Here is a 20,361-nt window from a genome sequence, read left to right as displayed (position 1 = left end):
TAAGAAGAGGTATTATACTGGCATGAACTTATCTATATTTGATACAACAATGGGGGCTCTTCTTTCTTTGAGTAAGCTTATCTAAGAAAATGACAGTGGACTAAAGAGAATATTTGGGTCAAAAACAAGCACAACCAATGAGACAAATGCTTCTACTTAATGTTCTATAGGAATAGGCATAATGAAAGACTGAGAGCCACTTCCCACCTCCTCTTTTTCCTTCAAATCCTTAGATTTCCTAATATGAAATTCCCATGGATTTTTGAAGACTCTTGAGATGATTTTTGAGATAATATATTTTTAATTTACACTACAGTCAAGGGCTTAGTCTCCACCAAATAAAAAGTTTAAAAATTAGAAAGCTAAAAAGACTGTAGTTTGTTCAAGAACTATAAATAACAAGCAAATGGAATGATTTCATCCATTTACAGTAAATTGTAAATTATAGACCATTAAGCAACAGAAATTTAACATTCTTAACTCAAACTTAACATGTCACTTATCTGACAACATGTAAAGCAAAAGACGGACAAAACTATATTTGCAGCAATACTGTGGCTGGTTCAATCAAAGAGTGCAGGGAGCATTGATAGAGAAGGAGACTGTACCTAGTAAGAGGTTGGGCAGGGGTCAGAAGCTGTGTTAACTCTAGTAAATAGGCAGATTAGAGTGAAGAGAAACATTTATGGTCATTTGAAAACTTATGCCAATCACCCCGAGCTGGTAGAAAAACTGGGTGTCATTCCCTTGAGATATTCTCAGTAGCTATATGAGAAAATTGGTGTCACAGAGAAGGACGAAAATATATATAGCTCAGCAAGGGAGAAAGTTTATTGACTTTCTTTCTAGACCTGTTTCTTCATCTTTGTCAGGGAGAAGTGCCCAGAAAAGCAGAGAGTTCTAGGATTGCTGAAATTAGGTGAGGGGCCATTGGAGATAAGGGATAAATCTAATTTCATTACAGAGTTAGGAGGACACAAATTTATTCTCTCAATTGTTGCAGGTTACCTGGGTAGTCAAAATGGGTGGTATATCCACTGAGGATTGTCACATGCCCGCCCAGTGTGACCCAAAATGGAGTCTTGATAATGAACTTCTCTAGGGCCTCTACATAGTCAAGTGAAAAGCTTGCATTCAACAGGAGTTAAAGAGGATCAACAGATAAAAGGGGGAGAAGGCAAAGGTACCATATAAGGTTTAGTTTGAAGTTGTAGTCACAACACTTGTGAGACCTGCCAAACAGATCAAAGTATAGTAGGAGAGAGAAATAATCCAGTGATTATTGGAGAGTAGTGGTTACGAAGAGCACGGGTAACTGGGGAGCAGTGGTTGCTGGAGGGCAGTGGTTACTAGAGACTGATGGTTATGGAGAGACATGGTTATGGAAACCAGTGGTCATTAGAGAGCAGTGGTTATGGAAAGAAGTGGGTATGGAGAGAAATGTTATGGAGAAAACTAGTTATGGAGAAAAGTGGTTACTGGAGAAAAGTGGTTACTAGGGGGAAGTGGTTAAAGAGAGCAGTGGTTACTGGAGAAGAGTGGTTATGCAGAGGAGTGGTTAATGGAGAGCAGTGGTCATGGAGAGCAGTGGTCATAGAAAGCAGTGGTTATGGGGAGCAATCGAATTTTGCAGTCAGCATAGGATCCCCAGACTGTTAACTCAGGAGATTATTGCTAGCCATGATTTACTTTGTGTGTATTCTCCATTCGTACAACCAGAAAGCTTAATGCCAGCTAACTGATAAAATGCCCTGACACTAGGTGTACTTTGTTCTCATGTCAGGATCAAAGGAATTAATGGAGACTCTTCTAATTGTTGTAGCTAGGTCTAATAGATACCCCAGAATTCTGGAATAAAATTACCCTTTTGTTATGAATGGCCTACTACATCTAGGCACAGAGCCCAGTGATCTTTACTATTCTGCTTCATTAAGTGCTATTGCAGGGTGCACTATGTACAGCATCCAGGATGCTGGTCTATAGCATTAAGGCAATCATTGATCCTAGGAACACTGGAAGTCACGTGTCTCAACAGCTGATACATCCATAATGAAGTGGGGTAGAATTCAGTGGTGACAGAATCTAACGAGTCAGGACACCAGTGGACTGTTGTGACTCTGCCACTTTCTGAAACACAAAGGACCCATGCCTGATTTCCATTTCCAGGATGGCTTTTTGTGCTTCAGTGTCTCTACCAATGGTGGGTGTATCAACCCCTTCAGCTGGCTTAGTCAAATAAGAGCTGTCCTCAGAATCAGCACAGCATCACTGCTGCCATCTGCTCAGGAAAAAGTCACAGAGCTTTCACGTGGCAGAGAAACAGACTCTACCCTATTGACAGAAGAGGAGCTGGTCACATGGCAGAAAGTTGTCCCAAATGTCTTACGACAACATATTTGCCTTAGTTTAACATTAGTGTCCATCCTTTTTCATCAGTTAGGAATTGTGTGACAGAAATTGGTGCTGATATAATGATAACATGAACGCCGGCAAAGTCTCAGCCCAAAGGAATCATATAGAAGAAAAGAATATATATTTTTCAAGATTTTTATTTTTTTTTTTTAAATGCACTCTTCAAGTGACATCTCCTGCTGCCTACACCCAGGTTATTCCTCCTTTCTTAGCTCATAGGAGAACTATGCTTGCCATCTCTGTGGTAAGAAACTGCCTGTTGTCTCTTTTGGGTAGGGGCTGAGGAGACAAACATGTACCATTTTCAAACTTAGGCCTTTTGGTGTGGGGTTGAGTCCATCATGCTTTGCTTTTCTTCTCTCCTGCTGTGGAGGCATGATGGTAGGATGATGTTCTCTCAGATGATAGCACCTTCAACAGTGTCAGTTACTGAATGATTGTGGCAATCAGAAGCCCCTACATATGCTGGCCTTGCAGTAGATGTGGGAAGGAAACAAAACCATTAGGATTAAAGGGTTGACTTGTTACCACAATATAATCTGTCTTATTCTACCTAATAGTTTTTATTGGTAACAATGTGAAGAGGCGAAAGGACTCCAGCCTAATGCCACTTAGTGAGTACTGTTTTAATGCACATGAAAAAATATTGCTGGAGTAGGAGCAGACAAGGAGAAAAAGTAGGATTCAGTGTGAGAACATGTGCAAAGCTGTAGATGACACCATAACCTTTTCTGCTCTGGCAAAGTTGTAACATAGCTGTGAAACCAACGTGTGCTTTCTAGGAAGAATGAGCTTTGTAGCCACAATGAGCCTGAGTTTTCATTGTGACTGCAGGATGAAGACCAAAAAGTGGGGCAATTTATTCCTAGGCTTGTGGACTTTCATCATTATTTAATGATGGAGACTAAGAATGTAGTTAGTGAGGGGTTAAGTGACTTGTTCATGTCACACGAGTGTTAGAATAATTCTTTTTGGGAACCTGATTTAAGTCAAATGATAGGTTAAATTTTAATGATGGAGAATGTTAGCTTTAGCTGAATTAATCTACTTATGGGATGACTTCACTAAATCATTTGAAAGAAATCACTTTATTAAGTTTCACAAATTTGATTTTGTCCACACTTGAATGCCACCTGGCACTCTCATGATTAGTAATTACCCATTGATTTTGGTTCTTTGATTGAGATTTTTCATGATTAAACATCCACCAGTTGCAGGTGTGTGGACAAGTTATCAACTGAATTCAAATTGCCTCAAAAGACCAGATTAAGAACTGGTTGTCTGGTGATTTTTATCATGTGAATGACTGAATTAAATTGCTCTGTTGTAAATAAACTGATTTCTCTGAGAGCAGTGTACACAACCAAATCAACTAGATTCAGAGAGATGCAGTAAGCCATAAAAACACTCTCTTAAATAGTCTTACTGGTGAGATACTGCTTTTCATTTACCTTGAATGTTATTACTGGGGCTTTGGATGTTTTATAATTTCCTTTTAACATGGGGTCAGCATGAAATACACACCCTGGAGTCTATATTAATAGATTCATATCACCCTGAACAAGAAGTTCCAAGCTTTGTCATTTTTTTTCTGTCCTATTCAACCTTTCTGTTAAAACTGATTGGGGATATTGATGTTGATCAAAATACTGGAGGACAGGAAGTTAAGAAGGAGGTTGGGTCAGGATCTGATAAAATGTTGACAGGTTGAAATGAATTTTAAGAAGATAATTAATTTTAAAAGTAAATATAAGCATTTTGCTTTAGGACCAATACTCTTAATTTTCCAAGGATAGATTAATGATCAGCATATAAAAGAAGGACCTAACCACTATCAGTCAATAATAAGATCTACCATGTTCAGAAAGGACTCTAAAGTGAATTTAGGTTGCTTAAATAGAAGAAAAGCTTTCAAAATACAGAAATATGAAAAGTGAGAGTGTAGTGTTACTCTGACATCATTGGAGGATAGCTGAATGCTGTATTTAGTTCTCAGTATTCAGAGAGATGCCATCTGCAAAGCAAGGGAAATGAGCAGCAAATTCAATGAAAACATCTGATAGAGTCTGAACTATTTGCTCTAGGAAGGTCTAGGAGGCCTGATGACTACTCAAGAAAATTTGAAGTATTCTCACATCTGAACTCCAGAATGCAGAACCTGGATGGTGGACCAAGGCCACAAGGAGGCAGCTTAGGCACTGCCTCACTTTAATATAAACTTCATTGGCAATTAGAGAAGTCAAAGTCATAGTGATGTCCTGCCGCATGCTGGATGACTTTATCCTTGGAGGTTGAAGAGTAGGGATTGCAAAATGGGACTAATGGGGAGACTTTTCTCTGCTGGCTGATTTTCATTAGCTTGGTTAGTGTGGTAAGAAATTTTGCCTTATTTACTAATTATTTCCCTTCTTGTTTACATATTTATCTTAGCATTTTATTAATATAAAGAGAAAATATTTCATATATTTTGTAGGTACAATATATATTTTTTAGATTATTTATCTTTATTGGAAAGGCAGATTTACAGAGAGGAGGGACAGAAAGATCTTCCAGCTGCTGGTTCACTCCCCAAATGGCCACAATGGTCAGAGCTGAGCCAATCCAAAGACAGGAGCCAGGAGCTTCAGGTCTCCAATTCTGAGTTTTTAGCTTATCATTAGAATTGAAAGAAGGTACCAGTCACACTTTTCAGATGGCTTTTTCTTTTATCATGAGCAAGGAAGACAGGATTGTAGGTGTGGTCTTTGGACAGATTTTTGACCTTGTCCTCTTGTTGATTGTTAGCTGTTATTCTGTTCACCAGAATTGTGCTTGAAAGATACCACTTCCACTGTATTCTTGGATCTTTCTCTCTTGAAAACCCTCTCCTGAGGCTGCACAGCAGGTTCCCATGTTTAATATCTTATAATAAACATTGCTTTGCTCATTGAAATTGTGCGCATGAAAATTCTTCTGTAGTGTGAAGCATGAACTGTGATCATTTTGATCTTTTAGCATGAAAGTCCCTGCCACAGTGTTTTTTGCCCTTTTGGTGGACTGGTGTATCTGGCAGCATGGGCCACTGTTTTTGGAGAAAACAATCATCTAGGGAAGAGAATGCTTCCATGTGCCCATGAGGCGTGTGCTCCAGTTCCTCACAGTACCCTGCATGCCCTGTAGTGTCACCCACATTTAGGCAGGAGATAATTTTGTCATTTATCCTCTTGTTTGCTTATACATAGTCCACCTCAATTTTTTTTTAAGATTCATTTTATAATTTTATTGGAAATAAAGATATTTTATTTACAGAGAGGAGGAGAGACAGAGAGGAATTTCTTCCAGCCGTTGATTCACTCCTCAAGCAGCCGAAGCGGCCAGAGCAACGCCGATCCAAAACCAGGAGCCAGGAGCCTCTTCCGGGTCTCCCATTTGGGTGCAGAGTCCCAAGGCTTTGGGCCATCCTTGACTGCCTTCCCAGGCCGCAAGCAGGGAGCTGGATGGGAAGCGGGGCTGCCGGGACACAAACCAGCACCCATCTGTGATTCTGGGGTGTGAGTAAGGCAAGGACTTTAGCTGCTAGGCTATAGCACTGGGCCTCTACCTCAATTTTAAAAATCTTATTTTCTTGCCTTTTTAAGCACTGAGCGTGTGATCTATTAGGATATATGGATTGACTGGTTTGGAAAATGGGACTTCTATAGAATCCAGTGGTTTTCAAACATTTTTAAGTGAAGGGCCCTTCCCACTCCATTTCTCCAATATTCCCTTTGCCAAATGCAATGTTACAAGGAATTTGAAGTTATGAAACACAGTACAGTAGCTATTTTCTTTGAAGTGGATGAATTATCTCTGTTGCCTAACATTTCCCTTAAGACAAGACAGGAAGGAGGTGGTAGGGCTCTGCTAATTTGGTTTGTACAACACAAGGACTTGAAATTCTCTTCTAAAAGATGAGGACACTAACACGTACAAAGCAGTTCTTCAAAACATTGTAGAGTATTGGTTTAAAAAATTTCCATTTCTTGGGCACGGTGCATTGGTGTAGTGGTTAAGGTCCTCACCTTGCACGCCCGGGATCCCATATGGGTGCTGGTTCTAATCCCGGCAGCCCCACTTCCCTTCCAGCTCCCTGCCTGTGGCCTGGGAAAGCAGTTGAGGATGGCCCAAAGCCTTGGGACCCTGCACTTGCGTGGGAGGCCTGGAAGAGGCTCCTGGCTTCGGATTGGTTCAGCTCCAGCCGTTGCGGCCACTTGGGGAGTGAATCATCGGACAGAAGATCTTCCTCTCTGTCTCTCCTCTCTGTATATCTGCCTTTCCAATAAAAATAAAATAAATCTTTAAAAAATTTTCCATTTCTTAGATGAAAATAAGAATACATAAAGGAATAATCAGAAGTGTGAATGTCTGAGTTTTAATCCTGGATTTAATGTTAATCAGTTGAAGAAAATTCAGGCTCTTGTTCCTGAAATCTCAGATATTAGGCATTCTTTACAGTGTGTGTGTGTGTGTGTGTGTGTGTGTGCGTAAGAGAGAGAGAGAGAGAGAGAGAGAGAGAGAGAGAGGGATACTTGAAAGTAGAGCTAGAGATTAGAGATCTTTCATCTGCTCTTTTATTCTCCAAATGGCCCCAATCATGTTGAAGCCTTGTTCTCAAACTGCCTTCCTGTCTTCCCAAGTGCATTAAGGGGAAGCTGGATGGGAAACAAAGAAGCTGGAACTGGAAGCATATGGGATGCCAGCATTTCAGGAATCAGCTTAACTCTGTAACACTGCTATGTGGGTCCCAAGGGGGGGGATTTTAGAGAACAGTTCATTTGCACTCCTCACTGTGCAGGTGAGGGAATTGAAGATTGGTGAAAAGGTTTCCTGGAGGAAACACAGTTGGTGTTAGGACTAATACAAGCACCCAAGACTATCCTCACATCGCATCTCTCCCTCACACTTCTTTTCTCCAGATAAAGAATTATTTAAGTCCCTATCCACATCATAGGTTCTAATTGTTCTGCATTTTTTCTGTTCCCTGGAGGGATTTCTCAGGTCAGTTCTCTAAGGCGTCCTTACAAACTGTCATCCATTAAGGAATTCTTTACTTGGGTGGAGGGGCTGCTGTCCCTTTTTTGAGGGAATGGAAGATGGAAAATTGTTTTGCCTTACCTGTTTTTCCCCCCTCAGGCAATCAGTTCTTTATTGCTAAATAGGACATACTTGGTGTAGAGAAGATGGAAAACACCATTTTTGGTTCAGATAATGGCAAATCAATTAGATAAACTCCAGCAATTGGGTTTTTTACTCAGACATGAATCTCTTTGTCTAACTGCTGTTTACTCTAGCCCTGGCTTCACTTCTCTTATCCTCTTCTGAACCCACAAGACTGAAATAGCTGGAAATGGCAGAAATTCACTTTCACTCATCTTCAAAATTCCCTTGATTGGAATTTAAAAACATGAAGCCTGTGTTTGGATGAGGATGGGATCACAAACATGCCAATGGGTATCATAAAGGGAGAAATGACTACAGCAATTTACAGATGCTGGAAAAAGCCGTAAGAGTATTTCTTAAAACCTTTCTGAGGCATTTCCAGCCTCACACCTTTGTCTCACAAAACATTACCTGAGGAAGAATATTCTGCACTTCAACAGACATACATTTTTAACTGCTTATTTATATTGTTAAGAAATATTTATAGGGCTAGTAGAGGCACCGGCCACGCTAGCATCCAATAAGGGCATTGGTTTGTGTCTCTGTTGGTTCATGTTCAATCTATCTCCCTGCTAATGCCCTGGGAGAAAGTAACAGCCCAAGTGTTTGGGCCCCAGCCACTTACATAGAGAACCTGGGTGACACTCCTGGTTCCGGTGGCTATCTGCAGATGGAAGATCTCTCTGTTTCTCTGTCCGTCTCTCTGTTACTCTGACATTTAAAATAAGTAAACAAATCTTAACAAAAAAGAAGCATTTAAAGTCTCTTGCAGCTAAATGTTGAATAAAATACACTTTAAACCAGCGAGAAACTACTTTCAAGATAGATTTTGAATATTAACAGGGGATTATTTTATGACCTGCATCTGAAACCCCTGAAAATATGATCAAGATTACACCAGCATAGCTTGGATTTTATTTTGCTTAGCTGGGTGTGTGTGTGGTGGGGGACGGGAGTGTACACATTGTCCCTTTTGGTTTCCAGTCACTCTTGGAAGGTTTATAGCTTCGTAAAACTTAAAAAGTGGTCTTCAGATTCTCATTTTGAGTTGTCAAAGGGTTTCCTGGCAACTTTGTGGTCGCTAACTTACAGAATCCACTTGGTTCTGAGATATTGTCTAATCAGACTGGAAGCCTTCAAAGCTTAATTCTTATCATTTCGTGTTAAATGTGACTTCTTGCTTTAAAACAGACAGCAATTGAGAAGTCTAAAAATATTTTATGTTGTTATTTTCATTCTGTGAACTGAATGTATATACCATGAATTGAATATTGATATCCTTTGTGAAAGAGTTTGAAAAGTACGTTACAAAGAAAAAACTGAAGAAATGGGTATGCTCAATATGAAATAATAGGAATAATCAATACTCTGATAATATTTAGATGAGGTAGGATTCATTGACCACAACTAGGTCTTCTTTTGAGCGGATTCTTTTTCTATTATTACTTGTGACTCCTCTCCTGTGCTGGTCCCCAGGAATTTTCTGAATTATATATTTTAGAGTTCTCCAACACTCAATCTCCAACTTTTCTATTCTGTTTATGCCAAGTTTTTAGGTAATTTTACATTACCTTAGGACACTGAATTATTACCAATATATAAATGATCCTAATTTATATCCTCAAATCTGATATCCTTCTAGATCTTATATCTATTTATTTGTTTATTTTGCATCTTTATGGAATACTTACAGCAAACCTCAAGTATTAGCATGCATCAGACTAAACCCTTTATTCCCTACCTACTCTCCAGCAATGCATTCCTTCCTTCAGTGTTAGACTTACATAAAATGACTCAAGCCAACAAGTTTGGAATGACTCCTGCCTTCTCTTTTTCTCTGCGGTTCTTTAGCTAATTCATCAACAAATTTCAGGACTCTAGCTTCACAGTACACCCACACATCTTACTTATTTCTCTCCTTCTCCTCCACTTCGATCCTGATTTAAGTCACCAGCTTTTCTCTTCTGGAATATTGCAATCCCTTTCCCTTGATCTCATTGGTTTCTACTTGTCCCATCCATTCCTGAACCCGCTCCACAGTTTATGATTCACCTAGAGGCAGAGGAATGTCATCTCATTAAGGGTCAATGCAAAGTTCTTTATCTGTCCTATAACATTGTCTATGATCTTGCTCTGCCTCTGCTGTCTGACTGTATCCTTGCCTCATTCCTTTGTGGACTTAAAGGCATTCCTGCTGTTGCTAGAACAGTCAAGTATGCCTTGGACTCTAGGCCTTCTCTTGCTTCCTGAAAGCATGCGCCTTCCTGACTTTCTGTGCTCTATATTTAAGCACTGTACCAGAGTACACAGCCACAGCACCTTTTACTAAGTAGAAATTCCCTTCCAAGGGCATGCCTTCTTTCCCATACTCCCATAGTACCTTCACCACCAGCCATGTAACTGCTTCTGTTAATCTCTTTTTCTGTGTTTGTCTCTCCCATTTTTCCAAGTATACAAGATCAGAGGAGAAGATTTTGTCAACTTTGTTTACTGTCATATCTCAGTACACAAAATAGTACCCAGACTATAGTTTGAGCTCAATAAATGCTTGTTAAGTGAATAAATTATTTGCCAGCAAGCCACTAGATTAAAAAATTAGATTGTTGAATTTAGTAAACAGGCTCAAAATAATCACTTTTAGAAATATGATAGACATGTTAGATAATATATAAGCACATTTTCTTTTGTGTCTTGGGGAAGGTTAGTGAAGGGACCTCATGAGGACATTCAGAAGAACTTGGTGTTTTTGCAGGAAGTCCTACAATATTTGGGAGCCCAGATTTTGCCTCGCAAATTAGACAGATGAAGCATACCCTATTCTTCTCCCCACATTGCTTTCCTTTACTGTGGGGCTTATTAGACTTTCTTCTGCAGAAAAGAAAAAAACCTTCCCAGTGATTTCTGAGCTTACTTGTACCATGCCCATCACTGTGCTCATGCCTTTCCTGCACTGGCTACAGCAAACAGAGGCTATTATTTTAGAATGTGCTCATAATGCTTGGGAGTGAGAAAGAAGAGCCAGACTTACTCACTAGCAGTTTTCCCCATGCTTTTCTATAGTAAAGAATCTTTCATTGTTTCCCATAAATAGTTAATTATAGCCCCAGCAGCAGCTTTTTGGGTGGGAAGCCTGCACATCTGCAATGCCCAGAGGAGATGATGAAAGTTGCTCCCTACTGCCTGCTAGAAGCAGTGAGTTAGGGATAAACTTTTCCCATAGGCGGAGGGCATGAATGCAGTCCTAACTCTCCTGGATTTTCCTCCCTTTTTCTCCACCACACGTCTCCCAGTGCTAGCAAGTCACTCATAAAAAGCACCATAAGTGAGGGGAGCACCCTTGCTGATCTCTTACCTTGGGATCTAGAAAACTATTTTGGGCATCAATGATAGTAAGTGGAGGCAGAAATGACTCTACTTGCATCTCTCAGCTAAAGATTTGTGTTTTCTGCTGAAGTTTGATGCAATCTTTGGAGGAGGACAGTAGAGAAGACAATGGTGTTTGTTAGTATAGTGAGAACCCTTGGCCTCAGAGGACATGTCAAATGTTCTGGAAAGTGAAACATTGGTCAGAATTTTTATCCCATTCCCTGTGGGGTTACTTTTGTGATTCTGCCACATCCAGTGGATTGTGGATGAAATTCAATTTCCTGTAATGCTCACAATAAGAAATGGGGAGGAAGATATCTTAGTTACCTGCATGGCCCCGCTGAAACAGAAGTTACAGATAGGAAGCACAGGAAAGACTTAATTGGAAAATTCCTTTACATTGCTTAGAGCAGCATATCAAAATTTCAAACTTCATAACCGTTATCCTCAATAAGTATGAGGAGGAAAAAAAGCCTTTTCTAGTGATTACCAGGGATTGGGAAAGGTAGAGGGGTGATGGAACTAGAGGGAGGTTGAATAACAGGAACAAAAGCACAGTTACATAGAAGGAGTAAGTTCTTATGTTACACAGCACAGTGGGTTCGCTAGAGAGTTCACAATAAATTGTTATATGTTTTGTGATAAATAGAAGAGAGGAGGTTAAAGACAGAATGAATGGAGTAGTGATGGGGTGAGAGAGTTGACATATTGTGTACATTACTTGAAATGTCACACTATTCCCCCACACATATGAAAACCTTTTAGGCATCAATAAACAATTTAGAAATGTTAAGTGCTAACCTGATTCAGTTATCACTCAATGAATGCATACATTTTTGCACAATCACATTGTATTCATAAATATGAACCATCAATAAAATAAAATAGCCTATTGTGTGGATCTCCATTCTTTTTTTAAGAGTGCTGAAAGCATCTCTCTCTCTCTCCTTCTGTCTTTCTTTCTCTTACCCAGTTCCTGGGTAAATCCTATGTAGAAATCCTATGTAGAAAATATCTGAAATTGTATTAGTTATCCACCAGAGGGAGGTTTGATTAAGATAAAAGTAAAGGAGGGTGTTTTCCTCCAGGAAATTTTCTATTTGAAAGTTGATATTTCAAAGGATAAATGTGCGTTTTTCTTCTCTTCTCCAATGTTTAAATAGTCAAATATTTAAGTAACATAAATCAGAAGAAATAAGAGCTTTGCCACAATACCTAATAGTGGCATACTCCTATCATGAACGATTCTGACTAATTCTAGATATTTAAAAAGAATTGGAAGTTAAGAGTTTGTGGCATTTTATTGAACTGTGGTGGGAGAAGGTCATTGCTTGCTTTGAACTGTTGAGGGTCCAGTTTTCTTTACTGAGTGTGGATTGTGATTACACTGTTATGCTATTGTCATGGAGTTCATGAGCTTCTTTAGATCACCTTTTCATTTTATCTACATTTAATCTTTCTGATTAAATTTATATGTAGTCATAAAAGGTCTTAACTAATTGTAGCTAAATTGTGTCCTTGAGTTAGATCTAGATGCATTAATTGAATTAGATCTAAATACATCTGAATAGATCTGTCTTGTTAGAGAAGTACCTGAAACAATTGCAAACCATTTTCACCTTCTGTCAACCATAAAAATAAATCAATTTAAAAAAACAGTATAAAGATTGAATTATCAAATCCCATTGACAAGCAAAGCCGGGTTCCTACACTGGCTCTAATTTTTACAAACAAGTCACATGATTCATGTCCAGTAATAATAGGAAATTTTTCTTTTGCTATGGAGGTACAGTTCTATAAGATCTTTGAAATGATTACATTATCCCATAATACCAACTCATGAAGGTTATTAAATAAATTGTGGCATTAAACCAAAGGGAATTAAAACACATAACCATGACATCACTAAGTGCCATTTATGATGATTAAACTCATGAAGACATTTGGATGAACAAGAAACTAGAAAGATACAGATTTCAAACATAGAATAAAAAGGAAACCTCATCTACTCTTTAAAATGGTAGATTAAAGAGAAGTTTCCATTGGACTGACAGAAGTTTCTGAGATGTAAAATTGGAACAGGTGTAAAAAGACTTTTGAAAGAGTTCTATGGTCCAGTAAACTTGTTTAGCCAAAGTAATAAATGTTTGTAATTTTTGAATCAAATATAAAGTCTCTAAACAAATGAAGTTCAAGGTTTTTTTTTTTTTTCTATTAAATTGTTTGGCTTCCACACAACTTGTGTGTGTTCCTCATAGAACAATGTCAGTCCTTCACATTTTAAAATCTATTTCATTCCAACACTCTGTTTCAGAAGTGCAAGTATGGTCTGACAGTCTGTGAAACAAATATTATCTTAAATAAATCTGTTCTCCAGCAGCTTTTCAAATACTTGGAGAAGGTACAGGGCTTTGATGTTGACTATGGGCCGTAATTAGGTTTGGCTTCAAGATTTGTTGAATCTGCTGTAGCTGAAGTTTAAGTCTCACAGGGGTTTTGGCCAGTTAGTATTTGTTTTGACCCCACTGCTGACAAGACAGTTTAATTTTATTACTTTATTACAACTTTGAGTTTATTTATTATACCTTTAAATTATTTTAACTGTGAAAAAAAATTCCAGACACATAATTTTTGCTTTAGTAGCTAGCTGTTCCCTGGGAATATGGACAAGAACACATAGTAATATTGGACCTTAAAATTTTAAAACTGATTTTCCAGGAAGACTTGGAATGATAATGATTTGCCTTGTCCACATTTAAGAATGTACCTATAGGAGGAGGTAGAGAGAAGGCTTTGTGTCTTTTCCTAATGGATGCATAATTTAGAATAAGGTTAAAAATGTAAGATAAGAAGAACGATACGGTTCCAGGGATTAGAATTCTAACAGGAAAATATTAATCATCTATTCATTTGACAGCTACTTACTGGATATTTATTAAATGCTCAGTGCTGCACTAGGCAATGAAAGCACAAAAATAAATGAAACAATTTTACTTTTTAGCATATAAATGATGATACTCAGGTAATCTTTTAGCAAAGCGAACTGTAAAGACAAGAGAGTATTTTTTGAATAATCTACTTCAGAACCTATTTTCTTACCTATTGTCCTATATACTGATAAACAAAAATGAGCATATTATAAACAGCAATTTATTTCTAGTCTTTTTCTCATTTCCCTTTAACATTAAATTTGGGTGCTAAATTGAAGACAAACATCATTGAAATTTATGTTCTGAACCCAACACAACTCAAATAAGTTACTTGGGCTTTCTTTCTCTTTGTTTCTTGAGGTTGGTAGCAAATCATGGCAGTTTCTTTGATCAAAATACTGTTATGCAGGTCCAGCTCTGAGACTTTGCGGCAGCTCAGAGAATCCTGTATTAATTGCATGCTGTTTTGGACTTTGCATTTCCCTTTACAATCTGTGGACAGTGATTGGGAGAGGCCAATAAAGTAGGGCTGAGTCAGGAAGAAGAAGGAAGCTGAGACGAAAAGCATGGATGAATTTGATAGGTCATGGTGATAATATGCTTCAGAGATTGATGAAATAACCTACCCTTAAACTCTTGCTTCATAAAGCCTAATTGGAAACCTCTACATTAGAGTTAAACATCTGGATCAAAAGTTCCTATGTGTCCTTGGTTCTTCCTCTTTCCTTTTTATACTTTTATTGATTTTTTCCCATTCCATTTGAATGTGCTTGGTAGCCTTCAAATTGGGATATCTCACACTTAGACTTTGCCCGTTTGTTTAAGTTATCATCATCATCATCATTTTATGATAAAATTCCATAGGCTCTGGGATTTGCTTTATCCCCTCCTCAAAATCTTCCCCCTACTGAGTTCCCCTATATTATTACAATAGAATAGTTATTCATAGTCGTAAGTCCATCATTGCTGGCATGGACAAGGCAGAGAGTCCAATAACTTTTGTCAAGATGTATTTCACAGTTTCATTGAGATTCCATCTTTGATCTGGAAGTACAGCAGATGAATACTGCATTGTAAATGAAAAGCCACAAAACAAAATCAACAACAGGAAGAAAAACAGAAGTTTACAATGCCATGAAGTTAAACAACATGCTACTGACTATGGTAGTCTCTTATACATTTACTATACATACTCTTAAATGAAAACCCATGAAATAAAATAAAAAATGGAAGAAAAAATGACAGTTATAATGCTATGAAGTTAAATAACATGTTACTGAATGACTAATGTGTCACTGAAGAAATGAAAAAAAAATCAAGAACCTTCTTGAAGAAAATGATGCTACTGTATGATCTATGAGTCAGTAAAGAATTTAATAAAAAGTGTTTTGAAGAGATGAAACTTAAAAAAAAATCAGAATCCATGAGATATAGTTTCTGCTGATCTTTGTTGGTAAGATATGGCTTCTGTAGACAACAAATAGCTGTTTTTTTTTTTTTAACCCTGAATGTAAATGGCTTAAATTCATCAATCAAATGTTACAGAGTAGTAGACTGGATTAAAAAAAAACAAGAGTTTACCCTTTTTAAAATGTCTGTATACCCACAAGGGAAGAATTCTTATTACTCTTAGATTGTTCGTAGTCAATGATTTTTGTTTCGTAACAATCAACAACATACATTGCTATTAGCAGATACTCAAAGTAGACAATTACAAAAACATCACGAAGGGAGAAATTTATTTTTAACCTAATGTTTTTGAAAGAGCAGTCATGATATACATATATATTTGTGTGTGTGCACACATATATATGCATATTTGCCAAGAATTACGTGATATTGGTGATTTATTTATTGATTTATTTCCTGCAGTGAGTTTCCTAATGACATTTAACCTTCGTCACATTTAACCTCAACATTTGACCTTTGTGATATTTAGCCTTGATGAGAAGGCAGAGCAAAGATCCAGGGCACGCAGGTATTAGCTTGTATTAGCTTCTGTGCTCTCTTCCGTCTGCCTTCACCAGCAGGGCAGATGCATACCCAAGCCTGGCAGAGCCAGCGGGCTACCTTTGTCACAGTAGGTAACAAAGGAGGAGCAGATGCCTCTTGTAGTGACGAAAGATAATATTTTGAGTTGAAAGATAAATAATTGAAATTCCCAGTCTCTAGTCTTTATTTACTTCTTGTTTTTTGAAAAAAAATCACTCTGCATTTGTTTTCAGGGTCAGCGTCTCAGGATTCTGTCAAAAAATGCTAAAATGAGCAAAAGTTTAGCAGAGTGATCCCACATTGTCTCTATTCCAAACTGCAGTTTTTTATTTATACTGTTCTTCAGTTTACCTTCCTAACTTAAGCAAAATAAGTATCTGTTTCTTTCTACTCTTAGTTCACTTATGTGCTCTTTTTTTTTTTTTTTGAGAGAACAGATTGTCTTGAGACAGTGCCTTTAGTCATGGAAGAAAAAACAAAGTGGAATTTTCAGGAAAATATATAAATAAAAGGAAAACAATAAAAAGAAAATAAAATACACACACACAATATATAATTAGATGGAGATGAAGTGTAGGGGAGACCAATGTCACAGTGCACCACACTAGAATGGTCTTTGTCTACTGCTGCTCATCCTGGATTCATTCGTGAGATAGCTGCTCTCATCTGGTTCTCCAGCAATGAATTTTTAAATTTTTTTATTATTTTCCATGATACAGTTTTGTAAGTATAGGAACTCTCCCCTCCTCTTCCCTGTTGTCCCCCTGCCACCTTTTCCTCCCAAATTCTTTTCTTTTTCTTTTTTTTTATTATTAGTAAGTCAGATATATAGAGAGGAGGAGAGACAGAGAGGAAGATCTTCCATCCACTGATTCACTCCCCAAGTGGCCACAATAGCCAGAGCTGAGCCAATCTGAAGCCAGGAGCCCAGAGCTTCTTCTGTGTCTCCCACATGGTTCAGAGTCCCAAGGCTTTGGGCCATCCTTGACTGCTTTTTCAGGCCACAAGCAGGGAGGTGGAAGGGAAGTGGGGCTGCTGGGATTAGAATCAGCCTCCATATGGGATCCTGGTGCGTGCAAGTTGAGGACTTCAGCCACTGTGCCGGGCCCTTTCTTCCACATTCTTACAGTAGTATTGTCTTTTAGTAACGGTTACAAGTTTAGTGTTCTATTTATGTGCAACATGGTATTACAGGTATAGACAAAGATAGGAAGTATAGTATCATATTGTCAGTCAATGAATTTGTACAACTAGCACCAAGATTCTATCACTCCTAGGTAGCAGTGCCTTTTTTCACAACAGAAACTTGGAGAATGCTTGCCATTGGCCAGCAGCACCAATCTGGCTCTTCTTATGAAGTGTTTCCTAGAGCAGAAATTCCACTGCAGGGATAGTGTGAACTCTTGAATTGAGGAGTTAAAGAAAAATTGCCTCTGGCCTGTTAGTTGGTGATCTGCTTGGGAGCCTGTGTCATTTACATTCCTAATCAAAGCTCAAACCCAGGGAAATGTTTGTATGAAAAGCCTCACAAGAACCAGTTTCTGGATTCCATTTGCTCAGAAGAAATTTCATGTGCAAATCCCTAATTCAGATGTGTGACCCACTTTTCATTAACTCTTCCCCAAGAGGGTTGGCAAGAAATTATCTGCCTTCAATGCAAGGAGACTGACTTGCCTAGATTGTTGATTTGCAGCTTAGTGAGCTGCATGAGAGAAGTCCGGATCTAAACAATACGATGAATAATGTGTAGGTAAGTGGGGATGGTGATAGACTGCATGAGGGAATTCAACGATGATCAAAATTCATGTTCAGGGAAGTAGGGAACAAGAACACTGAAAGATTAGCTGCCTTGTTGGCTATAATAATATGCTTTACTGGGGGAAGTTGCATTAGTAGGAGGAAATGAGACATGGAGTTCAAGACTAAGAAAAAAGTGGAAATAAAAAATAGGGGTAATAAGCATCAGGAAGATAGTTGAGGTGTGAGGGATAAATTAGATCAGTGCGCGAGAACATAGAATGAAAAGAAAGGCTGAGTTGATCCCATGTCTACAACCATCCATGACTACTGGAAAGTCCATGTGTGCTCTGTGCTGACCTATTCACAATATGGTGCATGACAGCCTCTTCAGAGCCTGTGGTTTCACCAGCATCAACCTTCCACAGAATAACTTATTAACTTGCCGGGTATCTTCCCATCCATCATAAGCCAAAACATGTCCCCCGGCAAATTCAAGTCCTCACAAGCAAATGAACAATGAGACAACCAGTAAAAGATGTTAACCAACATTTCCTTCTCTCCAAGGCCCTACAAAAGACCTCAGCTAATAATAATAATATGAACAAGACAGAAGCAGAGAGTCCATGATGTCCTCTGCAAAGGAATCCATGTCCTACGAATGTACATGAAATTCCTTTACCTCAAAGTTCACTGCCCAAGCCCTCTTCACCCCCTCAGTTTTAGCATAGAGAATGGAAGGCAGATTTCCAGGGAAAACTCACCCTGGGGTCTCTTTCCAGCTGTTGCTTGTGATGTAGGCTGCGTCTTCTCTTGGCCTTTGCAAGACCATTGTGATAGAAGTGGTATAGACCTTCAGTGAAGGGGAGCTGTGGAGAATCAGACACAAGGTATGATTAATTTCTGGGGCTGCACCAGGCACAGGGGCAACTAAGCTGGGTCTGCACAGGATTAAACTCCTGCATATTTGGCCCTCTGATTACCTAGCAGAGTACTTTTTTTCTTCTTGCTTGCTTACTGGTTCTCATCTTCTATTTATTCCCTCATTTTTAGTTTCTACACACCCTTTGAGTACTGCATCTTTTCTCTGAACTCTTATGTTTATATCCATGTTAATATGGCATTGTCCACTCTTTTCTCTTCGACTAGTATTTGATTACTAAAGAATTATTCTGCTGGGCCCAGCGCAATAGCATAGTTGTTAAAGTCCTCACTTTGCATGCGCCAGGATCCCATATGGGCGCTGGCTCTAATCTCGGTGGCCCTGTTTCCCATCCAGCTCCCTGCTTGTGGCCTGGAACAGCAGTCAAGGATGTCCCAAATCCTTTGTACCCTGCACCCGCATGGGGGACCTGGAAGAGCTCCTGACTCTTTCATGCCAGGAGATGAAGTCCGTGATGCCAAGTGCTACTCTGGTGGGAGAAAAGCAGCTAATAGCTGGTAGGCATCCTGGACCTGCTTTAACACCAAATTTATGTTAAATATACCAGTGTATCATCCTAGTTGCCAATTCTATTCTTTTTTTTTTTTTAAGATATGTTGGTGGTTAAGGGCAGATACTGGCACAACAGTAAATTGGGTCTGGGGCCACAGGTAGGCACATAGGACACCAGGGTGGCACAGCACACTGCTGGAGGACTGGGTTTCAGATCTGTGCATTTGAGTGCATGGGGTTTGTGGATTGCTCAGGGAAGGAGGTCTGGGGATTTGTAGGAGGGAGGATTGCTGAGGGAAAATGTGACAGGTGAGGAATGATTTCCAACAACCAGGCTACTGCACTTACAGATAAATGAAAAGGCAAGACCGGGTGGTTTGGAGGAGGAAAACTGGAGGGCCTTTCAGGGCCAAACCAATATACCCACCTATACAGGAGATCTTAGCTGGGCTTGTTAGTACCAACCACACATGCAAGCCATTGCTGGGGAACCTGTCTGGCAAGGCTCTATTATAGTATCTGCCAGTAAGTGTTGGAGCAGGGTAGGATCATGTCAGTCTGGGCCATACGCAGCATGCAGTAGAGCTGGGTCTGGGAGCAGATTCTCTGGGGAATTGTGGGCTTACCCCTGTGGGACTGCAACTCCATCTGGCTTGCTCAAGGGCTGGGAGTTGTGACTGTTCAAGCTAATCATGACCATGGAACTCATCATCATTCATAGGTACTAGGGTTGGAAACAGGCTGGGCTGGAACAGGCTGCAGCACCCACAGGTGCATCTAACAATTGGGTGTGGGGCAGCCAGGCTGCAAAATCCACCAGCACCCACAAAGGCTGACATTGGGGGTTAGACTGTGTCAGGTAAGGGCCTAACCAACTGCTGGCACATATGAAATCTGGGTATGGGAGTGGGTCTGGTGAGGGAAACGTGGGGAACTCACCTGGTGGGCCATAGCTCCCACTGGTGAGCATGTAAGTCAGCTGGGTATTGGTCAGGCAAGGAAGGACTGCCTCACTCCTTGACAGGTGTGCGGGTTGGCTCTTGAGGGGTGGATTGGTCAGAATGAGGTCAAATTGGCACACACTGACATGTGCAAGAGCCAGGATGGGGTGCAGGCTCTGCTGCACCAGGTGAGGCTATCACACCTACTGGTTTGTATGAAAGGCAAGAATGGGCAGGTGGGGCAGGGGTAGGCTACAGCACTCACTGACAAAAGTTGGGACTAGGGGAAAACCAGGCTTTATCATCTATGCAAAGGTCAAGCTGGGTGATGGGTCATGCCAGGAAGAATTGGAGCAATCACGAGCATGAG

General features: G+C 39.5%; 1 protein-coding gene across 2 annotated transcripts in view; it reads right to left on the bottom strand.

Moving 5' to 3' along the window:
- The window catches only part of LOC121166638 (neuroendocrine convertase 2), a 214,759-nt gene that overhangs the window by 170,977 nt on the left and 23,421 nt on the right, over positions 1 to 20,361 (bottom strand). Inside the window, exon 2 of one of the 2 annotated variants that reach the window (XM_040995856.1) lies at positions 18,380 to 18,484. The exons of the other annotated variant lie outside the window; for it this stretch is intronic. Within the exon in view, the coding sequence (XP_040851790.1) occupies positions 18,380 to 18,484 (105 nt within the window). The remainder of the gene's footprint in view (positions 1 to 18,379; positions 18,485 to 20,361) is intronic. 2 annotated transcript variants of the gene reach the window in all.

The sequence above is a fragment of the Ochotona curzoniae genome, unplaced genomic scaffold (assembly GCF_017591425.1).
Source record: "Ochotona curzoniae isolate NIBS_2020 unplaced genomic scaffold, NIBS_Ocur_1.0 patch188, whole genome shotgun sequence".
Taxonomy (NCBI): Eukaryota; Metazoa; Chordata; class Mammalia; order Lagomorpha; family Ochotonidae; genus Ochotona; species Ochotona curzoniae.
Note: the sequence above shows the minus strand (reverse complement) of the source record. Positions and strands in the feature narration are given on the sequence as shown.